Source organism: Sphaerodactylus townsendi, linkage group LG06, assembly GCF_021028975.2.
Source record: "Sphaerodactylus townsendi isolate TG3544 linkage group LG06, MPM_Stown_v2.3, whole genome shotgun sequence".
NCBI lineage: Eukaryota > Metazoa > Chordata > Lepidosauria > Squamata > Sphaerodactylidae > Sphaerodactylus > Sphaerodactylus townsendi.
Window position 1 is genome coordinate 104,907,122 of NC_059430.1, and position 23,004 is coordinate 104,930,125.

General features: G+C 44.1%; 1 protein-coding gene across 1 annotated transcript; it reads left to right on the forward strand.

Annotated features, from left to right (window-relative positions):
- Positions 1-630: 630 nt before the first annotated feature.
- Positions 631-21,022, forward strand: LOC125435424 (digestive cysteine proteinase 2-like). Its single transcript, XM_048501623.1, has 12 exons — positions 631-732; positions 1,304-1,358; positions 10,125-10,184; positions 10,728-10,820; positions 12,189-12,361; positions 13,001-13,241; positions 14,789-14,990; positions 16,171-16,364; positions 17,437-17,528; positions 18,938-19,099; positions 19,830-20,019; positions 20,791-21,022. Exons 1-12 carry the CDS (start codon positions 631-633, stop codon positions 20,976-20,978), a joined length of 1,752 nt encoding a protein of 583 aa, XP_048357580.1. The 3' UTR covers positions 20,979-21,022.
- The last annotated feature ends 1,982 nt before the right edge of the window (positions 21,023-23,004 follow it).

A 23,004-nucleotide genomic window follows, 5' to 3' on the forward strand; every position in this document is an offset into this window, starting at 1 on the left:
ATTGCGTGCTCCCACTGTGCCTTTTTTTAACTGCGTATATTGACTGAGTTGACAGTGAGGACACGAGTCTTGATACTGGTGATGAGGCATTTTCCCTTGCTGATTGTCCTCACTCCCATGTCCCGGCCGGGCCTTCCTTATCGTTCTTTCACACACATCTTTAAATATACTTAGCATGAATAACACAGTTTGGTAATCATCTGATTATTCTTGGGAAATTGATTACTCTACAAGAGAAATGTAAGGCCTAGAAATGCTGTTGTGGCAAACCAATGTAGAGCTGAGAAATCCCACATACTTTAAGCAGGGACAAAGAAGGAACAGAAACCAAATGAAAGGGTAAGGCTGGGCAGGCAAGTTCCTCACCATAACAAGCACTCCTTCCTCATGTTTCCAGCCCATGCTCATCTCTCTTTGGATTGGAGTGGCCTCAGAAGAGAAAAGAAATTAGAAATATAGATGTAATGAAGATCTCAGGAATTAAGAAGGGATCAAATGGGGACACTCGTGAGGGAGGAGTTTATATTGTCCCCATTTATATTGTCCCCAACTCTCACCACCCACCTGTATTGCCACCTGTTCTGACTGACTGATGCAATGGAGACTCATGTTCCTCCTAACTGCCCACTAATGCAGCTGCCATCTATGCTGCCCGCTCACCTGTCCCCTGGTCTCCCTTTCCCCCACCATTTTGATGCCCCCTCTTCCCCACAACTCTTTGCTGATCTGAGGGTAACGACAGGAGTAGTAATGAGATTGGTTCCTGCTCCCACTAGCCTACACTATAACAATTACTACACCTTGGCGTACAAAAGCTCAATACTTGAGTCATAAACAAATGATTTACAATTGTTTCAATTGATTTGTAATTGTGATCGTCCCAATCTTCACTTCTTCTAATGATACATCCAGGGATATTTAAATCCAACAGGTAAATCATTTGTTTATGACTCAAGTATTGAGCTTTTGAACGCCAAGGTGTAGTAATTGTTATAGTGTATTTTATACACCTACAGTACCATCTGCCAGAATGGTGGACCCACTAGCTTACAGCCAGCAATGGCTCCCCCATTCCAACATCTTGCATACACTGAAGGGAGGGTGGATGCCATTAGGCCAGTGTTCCTTTTGTTTTGGAGGGAATGTAATCCTCCCATTTTTTTACATTTCTTCCTTTAATCTTCTGCAAACCTGGGGGTTCTCCTAAGTTTGCAGAAGAATATCCTTTTTTTCCTACATGGCCCCAATCACTATATTTTAGTATCCACAGATGGGGCCATGTTGAGCGTTAAATCTCTTGCAGGACCCGGTAGCCCACCACCAGTATGGCATGGTTCAAATTGCTGCTGTCGTTTCCGGTAATGAAGAAGCAGTGAATAGATTTATATGCTTGGGATGTTTACATTCAGCAAATATTTGGGATCTCTAACTAGATAATGGTCTAGTAGCAAAAGTGTAGGCTACCACAAGGACCTATATATTTGAATGGTATACTACTGTCACCTAGTGGCATAATCCTGGCAAAACATAAGAACATAAGAATATAAGAAAGAGCCTGCTTGATCAGACCAGAGTCCATCTAGTCCAGCACTCTGCTACTTGCAGTGGCCCACCAGATACCTTTGGGAGCTCACGCGCAGAATGTGAAAGCAATGGCCTTCTGCTGCTACTGCTACCGAGCACCTGGTCAGCTAAGGCATTTGCAATCTCAGATCAAGGAGGATCAAGATTGGTAGCCATAGATCAACTTCTCCTCCATAAATCTGTCCAAGCCCCTTTTAAAGCTATCCAGGTTAGCGGCCATCACCACCTCCTGTGGCAGCATATTCCAAACACCAATCACGCGCTGTGTGAAGAAATGTTTCCTTTAATTAGTCCTAAATAACCCAGTCCTGATCCTCACATACAACCCTCCCGCGGTAAAGACAGGTGATCTAGGTTAGCCCAATCTCAACAGATCTCAGCTGCTAAGCAGGGCTGACCCTGGTTAGAATTTAGATGGCAGACTACTAAGGAAGACCTGGTTGTGATGCAGAGTCAAGAAATGGCAAACCACCTCTGAACAACTCATGCCCTTTATATATTGCATGGATCCTAGTATAAAGCAGGGGCATCAATGCAAAGTCAAAGTAGAGAAGAAGAAAAGGTGCAACAAGGAAAATACAGTAAATATATACGATCCCGTGCATTTCACCCACTGAGGATCAATCAAACAACCATCTCATGAGCACTATGTGAGATGGCTGCTTCACAGGTCCCCTGATAAAGCAGCATGCAAAATGCATAGGAGCCTGTGAATAAATATAATAACACATAATAAATATGTGTTCCCCACTGCACCGTCATGTTTTCTTCTCTGCTTTGGATCCAGTTCCTTGTTGCTATTCAGAGGACATCATGCACTTAAGAGCAGGGACAGAAACAAATCAAAATCCATCTGATTCAAAGGCCCCTTCCACACATGCATATACTCTCTCCTCGCAAATCATTTTATTGATTCACGAGACATCTAAACTGCTTCCCCCAGCATATTTCACAGCAGTTTCCTTTCCAACATACACAGTCACGTTGCATCCAAAAGGCAGCACAGAAAACCACAAACTGTAGAACAAAACAATTTTACGATAAAATCTGCACATTTGGCGGCATTTGAAAGATGCACAGTATGATATGGGGTAGAACCAGGATAAAGGGTTGGTGCTGCACAGGAGGAATGGAAGATGAAAATGAGGCAGGGGGTATTATCCTCTTTTTTCCATTTTTTTTTCTAGGCATAGAGGCCAGAATCGGTGCAGGATTGTACCTTTAATCCTTTGACCTGGCCTACACAGTTTCAATTACATCTCTGCCATAATGTTCACTCCATCGGGAAAGACTGGGGCAACATCATAAAGGCAAAAAGAAAAGTGATATTAGGGATCCCTGAGTGTGCCATCCCTGACACATCATTCAGCTGCAATAAGTTGTTGCTGAGATGCAAACGTGGACTGAGGTTGTAGAACTGGGAAAGGGGACTTCCCCGATGACTCCTTCAGAAGCAATGCGGATTGCTATTGTGCCTTCACACGGAGGTGCAGGGTTTTTTTACTCTCCGCCCTCCGCTGTGTAGCTACATGGGCGGGCAGGCATGGACCCCAGCAGCCATGCTAATAACCCCAGGGGCGTAATGCCCATTGGGCAAGGTGGGCAGGTGCCCAGGGCATCACCTTGTGGGGGGCATCAAAATGAAGGGTTCGTTTTTGGGTATTTTTAGTGGTTTTCCATTTTTGGCCTGCAGGGGGTGCAGTTTTTAGGCTAGTGGCACCAAATTTTCAGCGTATCATCAGGAGGGTGTCCTTATGCTACCCCCCAGGTTTGGTGAGGTTTGGTTCAAGGAGACCAAAGTTATGGACCCTCAAAACTGTAGCTCCCATCTCCTATTAGCTCCCATTGGAAACAATGGGGGATGGGGCACCCCCTTTGGGAGTCCATAATTTTGGACTCCTTGAACAAAAACTCACCAAACTTGGGGAGTAGCATAAGGACAGTCTCCTGATAATACGCTGAAATTTTGGTGCTGATATGTCAAAAAATGCACCCCTACCAGGCACCAATGTCCTGGTGCAAAAAAAAATTTGGTCGTGGTGGAGTGGCCGCCCATGGGGGGGCGGGCATCCAACTCAGGTTTTGCCCAGGGCTACAGTTTGCCCAGGGCTGCCTCATTACGCCCCTGAATAACCCTGTGTCCCTGTGTGGCTATGCAGCTGCCCAGCAAGATCTTGGAAAACGTAGGGAAGCTCTGAAAGCGCCTCCCAGCCGCCATTTACTTGCAAGCAGCTGCAAGCCTCATTAAAACAAAAGAATCGCAGATAGTACAATTCTTGAAAACCTGGGGGGGGCACAGGGTGAACTCCTGTTAGAAGCGGAATCCATGCAAAGCCCCCCCCCCCCCCTGGGCTTTATACCGTCGTTAGCCCGCGATTATGGGCCGCTGTGGAAGGGGCCTATGTGCCATTTCCCGGATAGAAAATTACTTTTCCTGGTCTCTTATTAGGAGCAAAAATCCAGGTCTTTTTTTCTCCACCTGGATTTTCAGCAGGAAGGTAATCAACGTGCCAAAAAATAAAAATGGTGGCAAGTCCTACAGTAGGGATATAAGATAGTGGGCTATGGTCTCCAAAATTAAACAACTCAGCACGGTGTCCATTAGGAAGAAGGCTATGGAGAAATACAAAGAAAGATGCTTAAAATTTCATGGAGAGCACATTCCAACAATCAGGCTCACCTTGTCCAACTGTTTCAGTCAGACATAAGCCATGACTGGGTCTCTTTGATCCAGCACTGAATAGTTCAAATGCCTGTTGCACAGGATTGGAGACTCCAAGGATTTAAATAGGAGATTTGTCACATCTCAATACAAACAGAACCCTTGAAAAAGACTCTTTTGAACAACAATTGTCCCAGTGCTTTCGTTGGGACATTGACATCTTGTGGATGTTTGGGACTCTGGTATCTTGTACATTTTTTTCCTTTGGATTATTTTCTTCTGGATTTATTGTATAAGGAATGTATATGTAATGAATGCCTGTAGGTTACTCATTACTAGTAGTGATGTTAAGTGCATAGGTTAAAAGGCCACAATCAATGATCGATGACTCTTTTTGTTGATGGATGGTATTTAAGGACGTTCGAATATTAATGGACACAAGAACTTTCATGTTTATGAATGAGAGAATTCAGCTTCTTTATTGCACATTTGTTCTTTTTTTGCATTACATACATTCAGTGATATATTATATATGTGGTATCTTTTCATGTAACAGCTGTGAACTGAGTTATTTGGGGTTTTCTGTTCCAGTCTCTTTGTCTTTGTGGCTATTCAATACTGTGCATGCGCAAACACAATGCCAGTCCAAACACATCGACAGCTAAGAACTACAAGATTATGAAGAAGAGTTTGGATTTACACCCACCTTTCTCTCCTGTAAGGAGACTCAAAGGGGCTTACAATCTCCTTTTCCTTCCCCCACCCCACAACAAACACTCTGGGAGGCCAGTGGGGCTGAGAGAGCTCCAAAGAGCTGTGACTAGCCCAAGGTCACCCAGCTGTCATGTGTTGGAATGCACAGGCTAATCCAGTTCCTCAGATAAGCCTCCACAGCTCAAGTTCCCCAGATAAGCCTCCACAGCTCAAGGGTGGGGAATCAAACACGGTTCTCCAGATTAGAGTACACCTGCTCTTAACCATTACGCCCCTGTTGCTCCCAAAAAGCTGAAAGCAGAAGGATAGTAGTTTTACACAGCACAGCAGTTATTTGTGAGCACATTATATGATTTGTGACTAATTTAACTGTCTTTCAAAACTACTGCTTACTGAGCAGAGCCACAAGGTCAACGAGAAGTAGAACTTCACCGGGCTGTGTGAGAATTCGCATGCACAGCACTGCACTTTACTGTCAAGAGGCAACAGTTGGGGCAACCTGATGAACAGCCACAAGCAGGCTGATGAATAGACAGCCTCAAAACTCCAGTTCTCTTTGTCCCTAGTGAACAGGATGTGAGCTGAACTGGCGGGTGTTCAGGCAACCCGGCTTGCCGACTGCCTTGACCTGCTTCTGTGTCCTGAACAACAGGAATCTCAAGTGAAGATTTTTGTATCCAGGAGATAAAAACTGGGGATAAAAACACCAGCCAGCTGCTGATGGGGAGAGATCAAGCCATTGTCAAAGGCACAGGAAGGAGGGGGCTCATAAAAGTTGGGAACTCCATTTGGGGCACGAGTGGATTCATATTGGATAAAGAGAGCTCTGGCAGGTTAACCTGACTGAAAAAGAAAATACTTTTGATTAACCCTGCGTAAACTGAAAAATCATTCACACGGAGATAATGATTCGTCCTTCACCCTACTTTCTGCTCCTGATGTTGCAGTGATGGTGGTGTTATGTCTAGGACAAGACAGACTCATAGTAGTTACAGTTGCAAGATGATTTTAACATCATCGTCAGCCTGATCAGTCTCCATCCTATTATCTGTCCTTGAGGCTCATGGACACTACTGCTGTATACAACACCCTGGTCTTTTGAGATGTGTGTTCTGCCACAAGAGACGAGGGGGAAAACGACAGGGGAAATGGAGGTGTGTGGAATGACTTCACAGAATCACTTTCCAAGACACAAGGTTTGACCACTAGGAAAATCTGTGGTAAGCTGTGCATGCGGAAAAGATCCAGGAGTTGGGGGAGGTCATGGATGAATTTCACAGACATGCAAAGTTATCAAGCTTTGCAGAAGTTTTTGTTCCATCAGGATTGGCCCTTCCTGAGACACTCTCCTTAAACACCCCAACAGAAACAAAGGCTAGCACTGTCACTATTATATTAGAGTCTTCTGAGTTCAATCTCTTTAAAATGGAAGAGTATGTGACCATCTTACTCTGCGGTGAACTAAAGTTCTTGTTACAGAGCCCACAAAAGCATACAGACTAATATTTCCTAGCTTATCACATCTATGAGCACTTTTGGAATTTTAAGAGAGGGCAGTAGACTACCATAAAATGGCTACCTGTCCTTAGGGAATTTTCAGGCCAAACCTTCTCTTATAATAGATGAAGACTCAAAGGGGCTTACAAATACCTTCCACTCCCCACAACAAACATCTTATGATGTAGGTAGGGTGGATAGAGTTCTGAGAGAACTGTGTCTGGCCCAAGGTGCCAGGGAGCAGGGAAACAAATCCAGTCCACCTGATAAGAGTCTGCCGCTCCGCTGGAGGAGTCAAAATTGATTCTCCAGATTAGAGTACACCTATTTCTGAATGGGTGCTCCCTGCAGGCACAAATGAAATGCCTCTTTGGTCCTTCTGAAGAACATCCTGATCAAATGAGGTGGAGAAAAACCAGGGTTTGCTTAGGCTGCCATGATAATGGGAGAACTTTGTTGGGGGTCACTGTCCTAGTATGAAGTAAGTTGAAGTCTCAATTGCAGTGCCTTCCAACCTAGTTGCCTGGGCTTGGTTGTGCTTCAGAATGGAAGAAGACTTACTACAGCATAGAGCAGGAGTCCCCAGTATTTTTGAGCCTGCAGGCATATTGGGAATTCTGACACTGGATGGCGGGTGCAACCACAAAATGGCAGCCACAAGAGGCTGAGCCATCCTGAAAATCTCAGGGACCAAGGTAGGGTCTAACAGTAACTCTTCAATATTTCTAGCAGTTTTTTAAAAATCAACATATTGTTTAAAATATTTTCTTGAACACACACGTCTTTTATTCAGTCATACAGTGAAGACCCTTGTGCTGTGGTGGCAGCTGCTGCCAAAGCAATAGTTTAAAAATCTGCACAGCCAATCAGATCTCCCACAGTCAAAAGGAAGCCCTGCTGAGCAAAAATGCTAACTGGCCTCGCCCACTTTTAAAAAACACTTGGTGGGCATCAGTAAAAGGGGCTGTGTGCACCATGGGCATCCCTGGGCACCACACTGAAGCACAGTGGAACAGAGATTCAGAATATGAAGACAGGAAGTTCCCAGAGTAAAACTCAAAATTTGGGAGATGCAGCCTGTGCCCATTTGTAACATGGGAGTGATAACAACACTGGACTGGTTTATAGGACTGGTATTTTCAGATCATGCTCAGTGAACATGCTTGGATCGGGGTGGGGACAAAGGATGATGGTGACACCTTGCTCAAATCACTCCATCACTCAAATCCTGGTTTGCTTCAACAAATACATGCCTTAGCCTAAGCTCACAGAGCCCTATGAGGGCTTCATAGCAGGTTAGTGAGGAAGATGGCTAAGGCCTCACTCCAGCCAGGAGAATCCTAGCAAAGAGGAACCAAATGCTGCAAGCTCCCTCTCCAGTTCAGAGGGATCAAGTAGGGAGTCTAGGGAGGTACTACAGCAGGGTATAATATCACAAAGTCCATCTCTGAAGCAGCCATTTTCTCCAAGGGAACTGATCTGTTGTCTGAAGATCAGTTGTAATTCTGGGACGTCTCCAGCCCCTGCCTGGAGTTTGGCAACCCAATAGATGAGGCAGATTTGGCAGCAGGGGCAATCATAATTCTTATGATAATGTTCTGGATGCCTCAAGATTCTTGAGGTCTTGCAAGGAGAGGTCTGTCCAAGGTTCAAAGAATTGATGGCAGTTTCTTCTGTGCACTGCTGCCAATCGGGACCAGTATGGAGCTTGGCAAAGAAACTATTTCAAGCCCAGGATGGGAAGCATCATGTAACTTTGACCAAGCAAGACAATTGTTCTGACTACAAATCTGAATATTAAAAGTTCTGATTCATAATTTAGTTCAAAGGTCTGGCATCTTATCTGGCATTGTTATGGTTTCGAAAAGGGCATTCTGACTGCAAGAAGCAGAACGCGTGGTTTTCAACCTTGGGACAGAAACCAGAACAGTTTGGAGCAAGAAGAATTAGCAAAGATGATGTATCATAGGAATTGTCAAGACGCTTGCCGTAAAATAAGGCTTCCTGTTTCCCAACTCCTGGGCTGTCCAAAGAGGTGGTTTTTAGCCCAGACACAATCTCCCTGCAGGCTTGTCAGGTAGCATGACAAATGGGTCTGTTAAAGCAGGAAGAGCACAAAAGGACTTAAGTTCAAAGATTTATTACAGGCCAGAGCACCCAAAATAAATACTAAATTCAGGCAAAATAAAAGAACACCCTGGCCCCATTTTAGGGTGCTAGCTAACAGACCTTCTACTGCCCAAAGACAAACAAACAGGCTCTGCAGGTAAATCCACCAGCTACAGCTTTCCAACCCAAGTTTTCAGCTGTTTACAGAGCGTCCTCCACCTGCAGCAATTCACCCCTACTCCACACCCCACTGTTCAAAACTGCAGCTTTTTATCCAGACTATAGCCAATCCCATTCCTTCTGCCAGGTGTTTTATTTTACTAAGCACATTCTCTCTCTGCCTAAAGCCAAATTATTTACGACTGGCGCTTTGACGGTTACTCTACACAAATATTTTTATCTGTTTAAATTCTAACCTTCAAGAAGATATCGTCTTCCTGACAAAGACCGTCAAGAGATGTCTGTTGCACTGGACCAAAGGTCCACTTAATCCTGCTTCTAGCTGCTGACAGTAAGGTTACCAGCCTCAAGATGGGACCTGCAGTTCTCCCAAATTTCAACTGATCTCCAGACTACAGTTCTCCTTTGAGGAAATGGCACTTTTGGAGGGCAGCCTAGAATGGCATCTCATTTCTGCAGAGCTTCCTCCCACCCCAAGCTCTGTCCTTCTCAGACACCAACTCATTGACTTATGGAATTCATAATCTCAAGGTATGGATAGGTTTGTGAGTTTAGATGGCTTTAGAAGAGGGTTAGATGGATGTGGGGATGATGGGTCCATCAACTGCTACCAGTCACGATGACTGACATATTCAGAGGCGGTATACCTCCAAATACTTGTTCCTGGAAGATGAACAACTGAGGGAGAGTTGAATGGCTGTTTCTGAGCTTCCCAGTGGTAATGGCTGGCCTCCCCTGCAGTGTTCAATTGCTTTGGGCATGATCACTTTTAACACTGTTTTCTGAGAAATCTGGTAGCCAGACTTACTGCTGTTGTAGGGGGAAGCTATCAGCAGCCTTTCCAAGTCCCAGTCTAGAATTCAGTCATCTTTCTGGCCCCACCCTTAAGGAGGATCCAACAGGAACCATTGGCTAACTGGCCTCTGCTTAACGAAGTTGCTCCTTTTTAAGGTGCCTTTGAGAACAGTGTTTCTGATCGATTAATACTGAAAGAATGGAAATGCTAGTCATCTTGTGGTGGGCTTGTTTCCTTGGTAAGTCTGTCTGTGCGCAAAAGTATAATCCTGAAAATTAACTGCATGATAAGCAAATGCTGAATCCCAGGCAGCATAGAGAAATATCCTGTGTGATTAAATGAAGTCCTTCTGGGCAAGAGAGAGCTATGGGAAATCATGGTGAGTTGTTTATGGTTTGGCATGACTTTTCTCTTAGAAAAAACAATTTGATTCTATTTCTTTTGTCATTCTGTATTGTTTTACATTAGTTTCACTAGGGAGCGGTCATTGTGAGCTAAACGTTTTTTGCTTCAAACTCAGAAAGGAATTTTTAAAAATATGGGGATTCATTAAAAACCAAAAACTTTTTTTTTCCATTTCAGCAACGGAATGCAAACCTCTGCAGAGGTTTATCATGTTTGGGGACACCTACCATGCCACAGGTAATACCTGGTACCCGTTTAGGTTCATTTGATTGTTTCGTGATGTGTGTCTCTGAGATGCATCAGGATTTTGTGATGTGGGGATAGGAGGAAAGGCTGTTGTGCAACTCAGAACTTCTAAAATCTCAACAGATATCCTTCTCAGGGGGGAGGGGCAGGATATTCCAAGTTTTCAACCAATCAGGAAGAAATGCTTCAAATAATGTCCCACTAGAGGGAGGGTTGGCTGTGGATAAAGCCTGTTTCTACCAACTATAAGGACTAATGTTTATACTGTAAGGCTCAGACCCATAACACCTGAGCAGGGTCTTTCCAGATGATTGAGAAGGGGACGATTTCTGTATTGCTGAAAGCCCACAATGTGATCAAGTGCAGCAGTTTGGCTAAGTAAGCAAACTACTATCTGGAAGACCACAGATGTAAACTTCATGCTCTGCCTTTGTGCACATGAAAACAGCCCATGCACTTTGTGGCAAGATTTCCAGAGTTCGCAGCGACCTCTGTTCCAGCACTGACCAGTTCTATCCATCTCGCTTCCTTCAGGGATTCTCAAACTGCCTTATGCCAAAATACAGGAGCCCTTTGAGGCCTGGTTCAATGCAGCAGAAGGAAACAGCCGGATCCAGTATTATCATGGTATGCAGAGTGATCTGGAAATAGCTTAATAAAAAAACAAGCATTCATCGCTCATTCCCTCAGACTTCAGAACTCTGTCTTTGTCCACATGTACGTCTAGCGTGGCTGTTACATAGCTGATTATACACTGCTGTTCTGCCCCGCAGTGAGGGAACAGTTCCTTCAAGGCAGAGATTTCTGTACTAATGCACTCTATATTATGGTGCCACAGATCCTGAAAGCTCCACAGTTAGTAAGAGCGGGGAAACTGCAATGCTTCCCCTCATTTTGGGATTTCCACTCTGTCTGGTCTCCCCCCCCCCCCCACTCCTTACAGGCATTTCTGGGGGGTCTACAAAGGCTTTTGCAACAAGTGCAAAAATATCTATTTAACACAGAAATATCAATATATCATAGCAATATCAATCTAACATTTTTAAGGGCTTTACAGTCGCCAGTCTTGCGACAACTGGGAGCAACCCGGAAGTGGGGACAGGCAAGCTGCACAGCAGGCAGTGGGGCTTCTCCTCGCATGTAAACAAAGAATGCGAGGAGACTCCATTACAACCCCCCTGCACAGCAAAGAGCCCCAAATAAAAACACTCCAAGCATAATGGGCCAAGATGTTCCCTTCAGTTTCTACACAGGATAAACACGCATTAGTGCAGGGGGAAAAATGGGTGTGGGAAGCAATTTCAAGCAGAAAAACAGTGAGGAAAGTATCAAGCTACCCTCCCCTGCTACTTCTAACAATAGCTTCTTCCCCAAACTTTTCATTTTTAAAAAAGGGAGCAAGGGAAGATGTTCCTGTCTATAACAACCTTATCCTGCCTTTCCCCTATGATTTTCCCTCCCCTTGCTTTCACCTCACTACAGTCCTGTGAGGTAGATTAGCTTGGGCAATAAGCTGCATTGTGAGTGAGGATTTGAGTTTATGTAGCCCCAACTTCCCGGGGGTGGCTGAAGATCCCCCAAAGTTACAGCTAATCTCCAGACTATAAAGAGGTGTTCCCCTTGAAAAAATGGCTGCCTTAGGTGAATTTAGTGGTCTCATACCCTACTCTCTCAGGTTCCCCCCTCCAAACGTCCAGACCACACTCGCTTTCAACCAAAAAATATGCTAATAGCCTCATACATTCACTCCCCGCATTTCTCTCCAATAGGGACCCAAAGAGGCTTACAACATTGTCCTCCTATTTTCCTCACACCAACCTTGTGAGGTAGGTTAGGCTGGGAGAGAGAGAGGTGCTGCCATAAGTTATGTGGCCTTATAAATAAATCTCAGTATCCACCTTCATGAGACAAGGTGGGCTGGAATTGCTCATCAAATAAGAAATGGGTGTATTTTCTGAGGCAATTAAATCACCCACGTTTCTCTTCTTGTGTCAGGCCAGGTGATCACTTACCAGTGTGGCTCACTGAAACCTTTTGGGGTCAGCTTCAAGATTACCCCAGAAACCACAGAAACCAGCCTGAATATCAGGAAATGTTTCCAGGTCAATGGCACATCTAAGTTTCCTATTAGGCCTCAAAATGTCTTCCCTGTCCTGACTGAGTTCCAGGTGAGTACCTCAGGATCCTCCTGTATGGTAGTGATGGAGATTCTTGGAGCCTCCATTCCATCACCTGACTAATGATCCAGAACACTTACATAAAAGACCACTTCTTCCTATAAGTCTCTGGGTGACGGTTGCAGACCTACCTGCCTAGGGTAGTCCAGCTGGTATCAACTATGCTTATACACTTAGCTCTGGTTCACCATTTGGATTGTTTTATTCTTCTTTAGTTGGTTACTGGATGTTTTATATTTAGTATCGGTGTTATTTGTATGTTTATATGATTGTCGTATACCTCCCTGACCCCAGAAGGGGAGGGGCAGCCTATCAAATCTAATAAATAAAATATACTGTAGCCCGTGTCTTTTCTGTTGCAGCTCCTACTTATGGAACGGTTACTTGAGGTGGTTGGGGAGGGTGCCATCTCTAGAAATATTAATTAGGCTCTGGAGGGCATTTTCTTTCCCAGGGCTTTTAATGGAGGTATATGTTGGGAGGGAGGGATTATTTTGGGTTCTGTTTTATTTTGTATGTTTTAAATGGTGACTTATTAGCTGCCTTGGGCCCTGAGCAAAAGTGGAGTATAAATATTAAAATAAATAAACACTGCATTCTCCTCCTGTTCTTTCCCACTGCTGATTCCAGGCTATACGTCAGGAAACCTACAACGGAAGGAACTGCACAGTTCTGGAGAGTGTGTCGCACTGGGGCAAGAGAAAAAACATCTATACATTATGGGTGGCAAATACTCCCACTGGGCTTGTGCCTGTGCATTATGAGATGTCAGGATATAACACGCTCTTGGGCTCTCATTATGACAAGTATGAGATTGACTACATCAGCTTTTCCCAGATCTTCCCATCCAATGTCTTCGATCTCCCTCACGGTATGTGCAGAACAATACCGTTCTCTTGGTGCTGGCTGCCACATTGACTCATCCTGTGTTGCTCTCAAAGGGAGGTTTTTGCTTTGGGATATTTTTTTTAGCACCCCTACTGCATGTTCCCTTAAGGACCTACTAGGCAGAATTCTCTTGCTTCACTTTGATCTTTCCAAAACCTGGTTTTATACAGTCTTTTTGGAAAAGATCACAGTCTGAGCATATCTGCATACTGTACGAATGGGAAGGTATGCACTGGAGTCAGTTCTCTTCAGCTGCCCCTCCCCCCATCTGAAGGCTTTAAAATCAGTAATTGCTGTAGTGCTGTAGCATTATAACATAGCAATTGTTTTCAAAGCCATCCAGTGTCATGGGGTGGCTTTGGGGGCTGAGGCAAGGAATCTCCATGGAGAAGTAGTGGGTGGATACTCTTAACACTGCAAATTCCTCTTCAATCATAGCAGCCAAGAGAGCTTCACAGAGAATTTCCATCATGTGACTATAGCCCCAGTGATCAGCTATACAAATAGCCTTGTGATTTTGATGTTTAACACCTATGTTAATGTTTCCAGCAGCCACTCCCCAGTTAAACCCAAAGCAGCAGACATTTATTTTTTAGAAAATGTAAATGACTCCTCTCCAGCAACCTGCCCAAGGCAGCTAAGCTAACAATAACAAAGTGAAAACAAGTTGATGTCAGAATGAAGCAACAAAATAATTTAAAATGCAAAGTTCCAACAACATCAGCTGTTTAAAAATAGTAATAGAACTCAACACTGATTAAAAGCAATATCAGCATTATCATAAAATATTAGTCAGATAGAAAACGGACTATAAAAACAGATGCAGGGAAAACCCAGAAGTGATGTCACACCTCTCCAGGTGTTATCATATAGTTTCTGGTGATTCCTAGAGAAATGTGACATGACTTCCAGGGTTTTCATGGGTAGCTGCCCCCATCTCCTTACCCCCCCCCTTCCTCAGTTGGGTTGCCAGGCCACAGTCACTATCATACCTATTGATTGGTTTTCTGCCACCCACTTGGTTCTTTTCCAAAGCAAACAGTCAGTGATGGCTTCCCTCCTTTGGAACAGAAGCTGCTTTAGAAGGTCTTCAGGGGGCACCCATTTGAAAACAACAATCTCCAGTGCAGAAGGGTGCTTGGCTGTGATTAGTCCCAACACACATGGCAGCCATTTTGTCATTGGCCTCATCCCCAGAGGGGTCATTCTATTGCCATGCCCACCGCCTCTTCTGAAAATTTCCAAAGTTCCCACAGATTCTGTGACTCAAAAGTTCTTGTTTCCCTTACTTAGTTACACTCCTACCTTTTTTTTCCATCCTGGAACCGAGAACTGCTTTCAAGGGTTCCTAAGAGGACTCCTCTCATCTAGGTGTAGGCCGGAAGTAGACATACTTCACTTCTACAAAGTTTCACATCATGGGCCTCCAGACCACAGACCAGTACCTCATGTCAAATTTCTCCCCAGGGCATGGCAATCCAAAGGGAACTTCAGAATACAGATCCAGTCACATCTTCTTTTCTCTCACAGACATCAAATGTGAAAACTGGCCCAAGCTGACACTTGAACACCAGATCATGGCCAATCCCATGCAGGAATTTGTTGGGACTACGGGAGAGATAAGCAGACACCATGATCATCTCTTTCAGTGCTACAAGGAGAAATTCAGGAAGACCTACAAGACCGAGAAGGACATGGAGCACCGGAAACACAACTTCATACATAACATGAGGTACAGGAAGAGTTGGCAGGGATGAAGTACAGCAAGACCCAATTGTGTTAAGTTCAGCCACTCCTCCACACACATCCAAAAAAGTCCACAAAACTGGTAAGAATCATGGCAGTAGGTTCCAACATGTGCATCTTTGCTGAGCTCTGTTTTTCCCAGCCATCCCTTTTGTCTTTGGGATTGCTGATTCCCAAGGTAAAGAACCCACGTGGATACGCAACCATCAGCACAGATAAGATTCCCCCAGCAGCAGAAGTAGCAGGTTCCCTAGAATGTTCAAGTCTGGAAAATAGACACTAAGGTCATTTCCGCACAGTCAAAATATTCTAATTTGAGCAAGAGAAATATCCCTGTGCAGCCAAGAATTCTGCACAGTTCCCAGTGCCAAAGCGGGCTTGCCCAGTGTTGCCCTGCAATATTTTCCTTAGCCTGGGATTTTCAAACATCCTGGGATGACCCCACTTCCATGCAAATACCATGGGAGAAGAACCAGTTTATTTTTCCCACCTCGCAGCTCTGGGTCAACCAATCAAGAGGTGCTGAACTTGCAGTGTACATACACAAGACCCAGGCTTGTGCTGAACAAACTAGAGTATTACCTCCCAGTCCTAACTCGGCTCCTGGAAAGAAACAGGCAGCCAAGCCGAGGGAGAAACCGGGATAAAATAGACCTAGGTTAAAAATGCTGGTGGTTCACAGGCATAATTTTGGAAATGGCCTGAGAGGGAAGGTTTAAGTTAATTTTTTCCCGAAGCACTGTGGTCCTGATATGGGTCAGACTTGAGCACACCTGGGAATCACAGCTGATCAAAAGGCCTCAAGGTTGCCCAATGACTTTGCAATGTGGAAAATTAGCTTGATTAAATTTGTCTCACTGCCATTTCTGGTCAAATGGGTCCTGCAGATTTTACCATGTAAATCTGCAGAACCTGTGAACAAAGCTGATAATGTGATAAGTGCATGTATTATGCTTCCTCAAAGCAGTTTAGAGCAGTGGATGTGCTTCTCCCTTCTATCATTTATACCCATAACAACTCTTTCAGGTAGGCTAACATGAAAAACAACGTCTGGCTAAAGATCGTCTAGTGAGCTTTATGACTAAATAGGGACCAAAGTGACTCTCGCAATCATCTTCATGTCTGACAAGTGTAGTTTCTGCAGCCTCCTTTTTGTTTCCTCCCAGGTACATTCATTCCAAGAACCGAGCCAACCTGTCCTACAAACTGGCTGTGAATCACTTGGCTGATCGTACCGCAGAGGAGCTGGTAGTGCTGAGAGGAAGGTTAAAAACCAGGGGTCCCAGTAACAGGTGGTCTTTCCCATCAAAAGGCTATGATAACCTCAGCCTGCCAGACAGCTTGGATTGGAGGCTTTCTGGTAAGCATGTGGACACCTCAGATCAGGAGCTCAGCTGGATCCTACATTTCTTCAACAATAAAAAAATACTGTATTGCACAAAAAAGAAAAGCTTGGGCAGGGTTCATATGTGCCAGGAAACCTGGTTGCAACAGTCGGAGAAGGTAACACATGTAGCATCATTTCAGATAGCTTGTGGAGAGTCATGGAGGGTTATCTTTTGGTACGTGTTGTTGTTATTATTATTATTTATTAAACTTGATATACCGTCCACCCCCAAAGGGCTCTGGGCGGTGTATAACAGAACAACAACTAAAACAATAGTGAACAATAAATAATTAATAAATAATTAAAAATCATAACTCAACTCAATATAAGATAGCAGCATTCCAAACCCAATAAAAATGATACTGATGATGGCGCCTGATCCCAAGGCCAGGCAGGGACAGACAATACCGAAAAAATGTCACATTGGTAATGCCAATGATGGTACGGCACACAACACGGGGGCATCCAATCCGCGGCTGGCCTCCCCAAAAGCCAGCCAGAAACAAGCCAGTATGCACAAAGCAAAGAAAAGAATTAGCCTTTTTTCCCCTTCTGCCATGCTAATTTTCGGTTGCATTGAGTTTTTCTTTGTCTGTGTGAGGGTGAGATCCATCACTTGCAGTTTTAAAACCCCTACTCTTGTAGTTCTGCCATGGTATTCCTTTGCATGCGTACACTAAACAGGAAGGCCAGTTCACTTGGATAAAAATGTCCTGCCTGGGCAACTGATTTGGTTTAATTTGTAGAAAAGGGCAGCTGAAGCTTTTCATAGCATGGAGATAAGATGTATCGTCTAGTAAACAATATTCCATTGAGCCATGATTAAAGGGACAGGACATTTGTCTGTTACGTTTGCATGTTAGCTTACAAATAAGATGCCTCTGGCTCTTTAACGTCCAAGTTCCTAGTTTGATACAAATATATAATTTTGCTCCTGTGATCATTTGCACAGTTGGTGAACTGCATTGCTGAATGCTTTTAAAAATTTGATTGTGACACTGGCGTGTTGACACATTTCCTTACTTCACTCTGGTCACCAATGAAGGTGCTGTGACCCCTGTCAAGGACCAGGCTGTATGTGGGTCCTGCTGGAGTTTTGCTGCCACTGGTACACTGGAGGGGGCACTCTTCCTGAAGGTGAGTGCCCAGGGGCTTGAAAGCAAAAAGAGCCATTTAGACACCAGAGCACTTATCAGAAATTGTAGTATTACGTGTTTTCAGGGGGAGGGGTGAACATTTTCAAGCCAACTTCTTACAGGGAAGCTGGTGAACATGTTCCCTTCAGACAGCACACAGGGGACCAGTCTAGTGGTCTGTCAAATCCAGTATCCACTTTCTGTGGAAGACACATAAGTCAGAGACAGAGAGGCTAAACCTATATAGTTTGGCCTATAGTTGGTCCTATAGTTACCCCCTAGCAATTAGCATTCATAGCTACACTACCCTCAAGCATGGGGGTTCCAGTTAGTCTTTATGGCTAATCACAAGTTGCAGATGTTTTCTCTACAAACCTCTTTTAAAGCCATATTACGCAAGCAGCCAACCTGGCACACTGTAGCAGTGAGTTCCACATAAGGTTGCAAATTCTAGGTTGTGAAATTCCAGAGATATTGTGTGTGGGGGGAGTGAGGCTGGGAAGAGGAGAGGTCTTGGTATAATGTCATAGAGTTCACCTTCCAACCAGTAATTTTCTCCAGGGTAACTGATCTCTGTAGTCTATAGATCCGTGGTGGCGAACCTTTGGCACTCCAGATGTCATGGACTACAATTCCCATCAGCCCCTGCCAGCATGGCCAATTGGCTATGCTGGCAGGGGCTGATGGGAATTGTAGTCCATAACATCTGGAGTGCCAATGGTTCGCCGTCACTGCTATAGATCAATTGAAATGCCAAAAGTCTCCAGAGGTTGGCAACTGTTCTTCCACATTTCATTGTGCATTGTGGTGAAAAAAATTTTGGGGGATCTGAAATGATCAACTGCATTTTTCTATGTAACTTCCAAGTTAAGACAAGCACTTGTGTCCTGATGTGACATCTAGTTTGAGCCTGAGTTACAGCATTATGGATGAAAGAGAAATATGGATGTGTGCGTATACATCCATGTTAGACATAACTTTATAGAACATCCCCCACCCACAGCTCTCTTTTTTTTACACTGAAAAACCACATACCCTGGCCTATACATTTGGAAACGAGGCTCTAACCCCACTCCCAACCCCCACCCCCATGGGGGGCTACACAGTGGAATCCTTCCTTGCCAAAAATATCTCTGCACATACAAAACTAACAAGGCAAAGAAAAGACTATAAGTTCCTGGAGTGGTCTCTATTTTTCACTCTACAAAGGAGCTTTTCACTTCCAATCCTGCCTCTATTCACACACACCCTGGGGACCTTTATACACAATTAGCTGCAAGGTTTGTGGGATTGTTCCTAAATGTACAATATCAACAATTAAGAAGCCATTCCTGGGGATTTGTCCAATGAACCATGATGGTTTGAGTGCTTTCCCAATTAAAGGAATCTTCTTTTCTCCCTTTCCCTCAGACTGGAGTGTTGACTCCGTTGTCTCAGCAAGCTTTAATTGACTGTTCCTGGGGCTTTGGAAACCATGCTTGTGATGGTGGGCAAGAGTGGCATGCATACGAGTGGGTTATGAGACATGGTGGAATTCCTAGCACGGAATCCTACGGGCCTTACATGGGCCAGGTGAGTCCATCTGTGGCTTGATTTGTCTCACATTTTTATCTCACAATTCTCCCCTCCCTTGTTTTGCAATGACCCTGTGAGGTAGGTGAGTGTCAGTGTGTGCTTAATATCTGGGGGCTCTCTGGGTTACTGAATCTCCCCTTCATGTTCCTTTCCACTGTGCTTGCAATGTAGATAATAGTGGCATCTCTGGGCCTCTCCCGAAGGGGCGGGTAGCCAGATGGCTCTTTATCTTTCCCCAAGCCTTGGGAAGGGACTTCCGTTTTCCAGCTCTTCTTTTCCCACTTTTACTTTACGTAGATGGGGGCAGGGGAGGGAGTGATCAACAGAGAGAATAAAGCTACAGGCATTAGGGGGTTGCAAAAGCCAGCAGTTCAGTGTTCGTTCCAATGAAGATAGAAAGTGACTGGCCGCAGGAATACTCAGTAGGGATGCCAGGTTGCCTTTTCCAGCGAAGTGGAAGACATTATAGAATGGCTTCTTGTTTTGGGGAATAACCAAATAGACACCTGGAAATATATAGACATACTGGAAATCATAGCTTTAGGTATCTGGAAAACCTGTGGCTTCTCTGCTGTTCTATTGTGATCCCCCACCCCTTCCAAGCAACCCCTCAATTCTATCTTACACGTGTCATTAGTTTATAAATCAGAATGAATCGTTGAACTGTGGGCTCAAAGCCAAATCTGCAGTAGCTTTCTCACCTTTTTCTATCATACTTGCTTTTCAGAATGGCTATTGTCACTACAACCAATCAGAGTTGACAGCACAAGTCTCTGGCTATTTCAGCGTGGACTCTGGAAACACTAACGCCCTGAAGGCTGCGCTCTACAAGCACGGCCCTGTGGCCATAAACATTGATGCCTCCCACAAATCCTTTGCCTTCTATGCCAGTGGCATCTATTATGAACCGGAGTGTGGTAAGTATGGTTCGGCTCCTGAACTTGAGGCCTCTTTGGTGGCCAGACATTTGAGGGAGGAGGGGAAGGCTCTATAGGCTTTGACTAACATAGGGAGGCTGGTACCCAATGAAAAGTCTCAGTAAGCTTATCGAAAGGGGACGGGCTTATGGCTCCTTCTACACTGGCTCTCCTCCACACACACACAAACACACACACACACGGAACGCAGCATGCCTCTGCATTTGAACTTCTGAGCATGACTTGCAGGGCTTCTTCCTTTAAACTGGTTCAAAGAGAAACCTTTTCATCTGATTCAAAGGGGGACGTGGTGGGCTACAAGTAGAGTATCCATGTGAACTTCCACCAACAGCCAGCCTATGGAAAGATATTTTATTGACTCTACGTCTGATAATATACCAGGGATGGATGGAACAGGATTATTGTGCTTTACGTATGACACTTGCTTCTCCTTCATAAGGGCTCAAACATTATGTTTTCTTTCATAATCACTTTCCAATAAGAGAATGGTACAGAGGAAGTAGAGCTCTTTTTATCCCTTCCTTACCTGCCATCTTCCTGCTTTATTTAGTAGAGAAAAGGCAAGGGAGGACAGAGTTAAAAACCCATTTTCCCTGCCCTTCCCCTCCAGAAAGAACTCATGAAAGCTGACTCTTTCAATGAAGAAAACGTGTCTTTTGAGCATAAGATGGGTGCAATAATAGGCCAAGCTGTTCTCAAAGGTAACTGGCAGAGAGTAGTGAATTGCCACTTTTCCATTCTTCCTTCCAGGAAACCAGACCATAGAGCTGGATCATGCAGTCCTGGCTGTGGGCTACGGGATTCTCCGGGAGCAGAGCTACTGGCTTATCAAGAACTCATGGTCCACCTACTGGGGAAATGATGGCTACATTCTTATGGCCATGAAGGAGAACAACTGTGGGGTAGCAACTGCTGCCACCTACCCGGTCCTGGCCTGAAAGTCATCAGGAACATGGCAAACTAATCAATATACAACTGGCCTGTTAACTTTGCAGGTGACAATTGAACAGGATTGTATTAGACCCCAACACCTCAACATGGGGCTTAATGCAAATAATGGGGGTAACTCCTTGCGAGGGAAAAAAGCAACATCATTCATGGATCAGATTTGCAGGATCCAGTCTAAAGTATCCTGTGGAATGAATGTATTGCAACTTGGTTTAGATCTTGTATCTTCATGGTTTGACACCTTTACCCATTTAATAATGGGTTTGGTGCCATACTGAACAATTTTCTTTGTATCATAGTGTAATCACTCTGTTTTCAAATACCTGAGGAATCCTGCTGGATTGCATCAATGGTTCATCTAGTCCAGAGAAGTGAACATTCCCTAGTATCTGCATTGGGATCAGTGTATAACTTCCTCCTACGTGACCTGGAATAAGAGAATAACATCAGAACAGCCTTGTGATACCAGACCAATGAACCATTTAGTTCACCATCATGCTTCCCACCATCGATAATCAGATGCTCTGGAAGGCTCATAACCAAGCAGGCAAAAAGCCCAAATCTCCCTCTGCTATTGCCTCCTGAGCAAATGGAAGTCAAAAGTATGCTGCCTTTGAACACAGAAGTTCCATTTTGCCCAACATAGCTCATAGTCCTCTCTTTTAAAGCTAATGAAATCCATAAGTTATTTGGTCATGTTTAACACATACATCCTTTCCTGGAGGTTGAGGAGCAGAAGTCAGAGGGAAGAATGCACTAAATCACATAAATTATCATTCCTATGTCATAGAAGGAGATGGTATTCACTTTGTTGTGGAGAAAGGAACAAAGATTGGTTGCACCCAGGGACCAGAAAATTTTCAAAGGTGGGTGATCTAAATTGTTAAGGAGTTGGGCACCCATTCCAGCTAACTTTTCTGTGTTTTCCTGCTGTGGCTGATTTATGCAATAAATTATACGAGGAGAGTATCTGCCATAATGTTTCAACGTTATTTTTTTTTTGAAAGCCAGGAAGTTTCAAGTGGCAAATATAAATAGTTTTGTATTCCGTAAACATCTTTATTCCGTATCAATTCTAAGTGGAAAATTCTGTTTCTGGGATCAGAGCAAATTATGTGCAGAAACAAAATGTACACAGATGAAGGCTATGATTTACATTTCTCATGCCTGACCAGCTAGACTACACATCATTCATATATGAAAAGCTGACCCTCAAGTACTAACTAGGTGGAGCCAATTTGCAACTGTTACTTTCCCCCCGCATGTATAATTGGGCACAATCCCCTATGAAATTTTACTCTACTGCAGCAGCCAAAGCACTTCTGATTGAGTGTGGTAGAGCTCTGAAATAGGTAGTTTATGAGCTACAAATGTGGCTGCCTTGAGCAATGTGCCAGCATTTCAGAGGGTTCTAACCACGGCAGCAAAAACAAAGTACCAGATCTGCACTCTCAACAGCTTGGGCTCTTCACAGTTACACAGTGGCCAAGCAGATGTCTTGAGGGAAAACTTTTCCTTCTTCCAACTCTCCTTATCAAGTAGTATTCAGAAATACACTTTTTCTGAACATTGAGGTATTATTTCACTATGGCAAGTTTTTTGCCATCAAGTCACAGCTCGCATGGTGATCTTGAAAGGTTTTCAAGGCAAGAGACGCTTGGGGGTAGTTTGCCATTGCTTGCTTCTGCATCAAATGACCATTAATGACTAATCCACTTTTAAAGCCATCTAAACTAGTGGACATTGTGTCATGTTGCATAAGCTGACTGTGTTAAGAGATACTTTCTTTTTTATGTCCTGAACTAACTAATAATCTGCACCATCATGGGCTTGTGAGAAAAGTTCTGTCTCTGATTTGGCCACGCTGTGAATAAATGTACAAATCTCTTATCTTGTTCGTCTACACTCATTTTTTTTTCCAAAACTGAAAATCCCTAAATTTTCACCTTTTTTTGTAAGGCAAGTGGTCCAACACCTTGATCATTTTGGGTGTGCTTTTTAACCCACTTCTGCTCA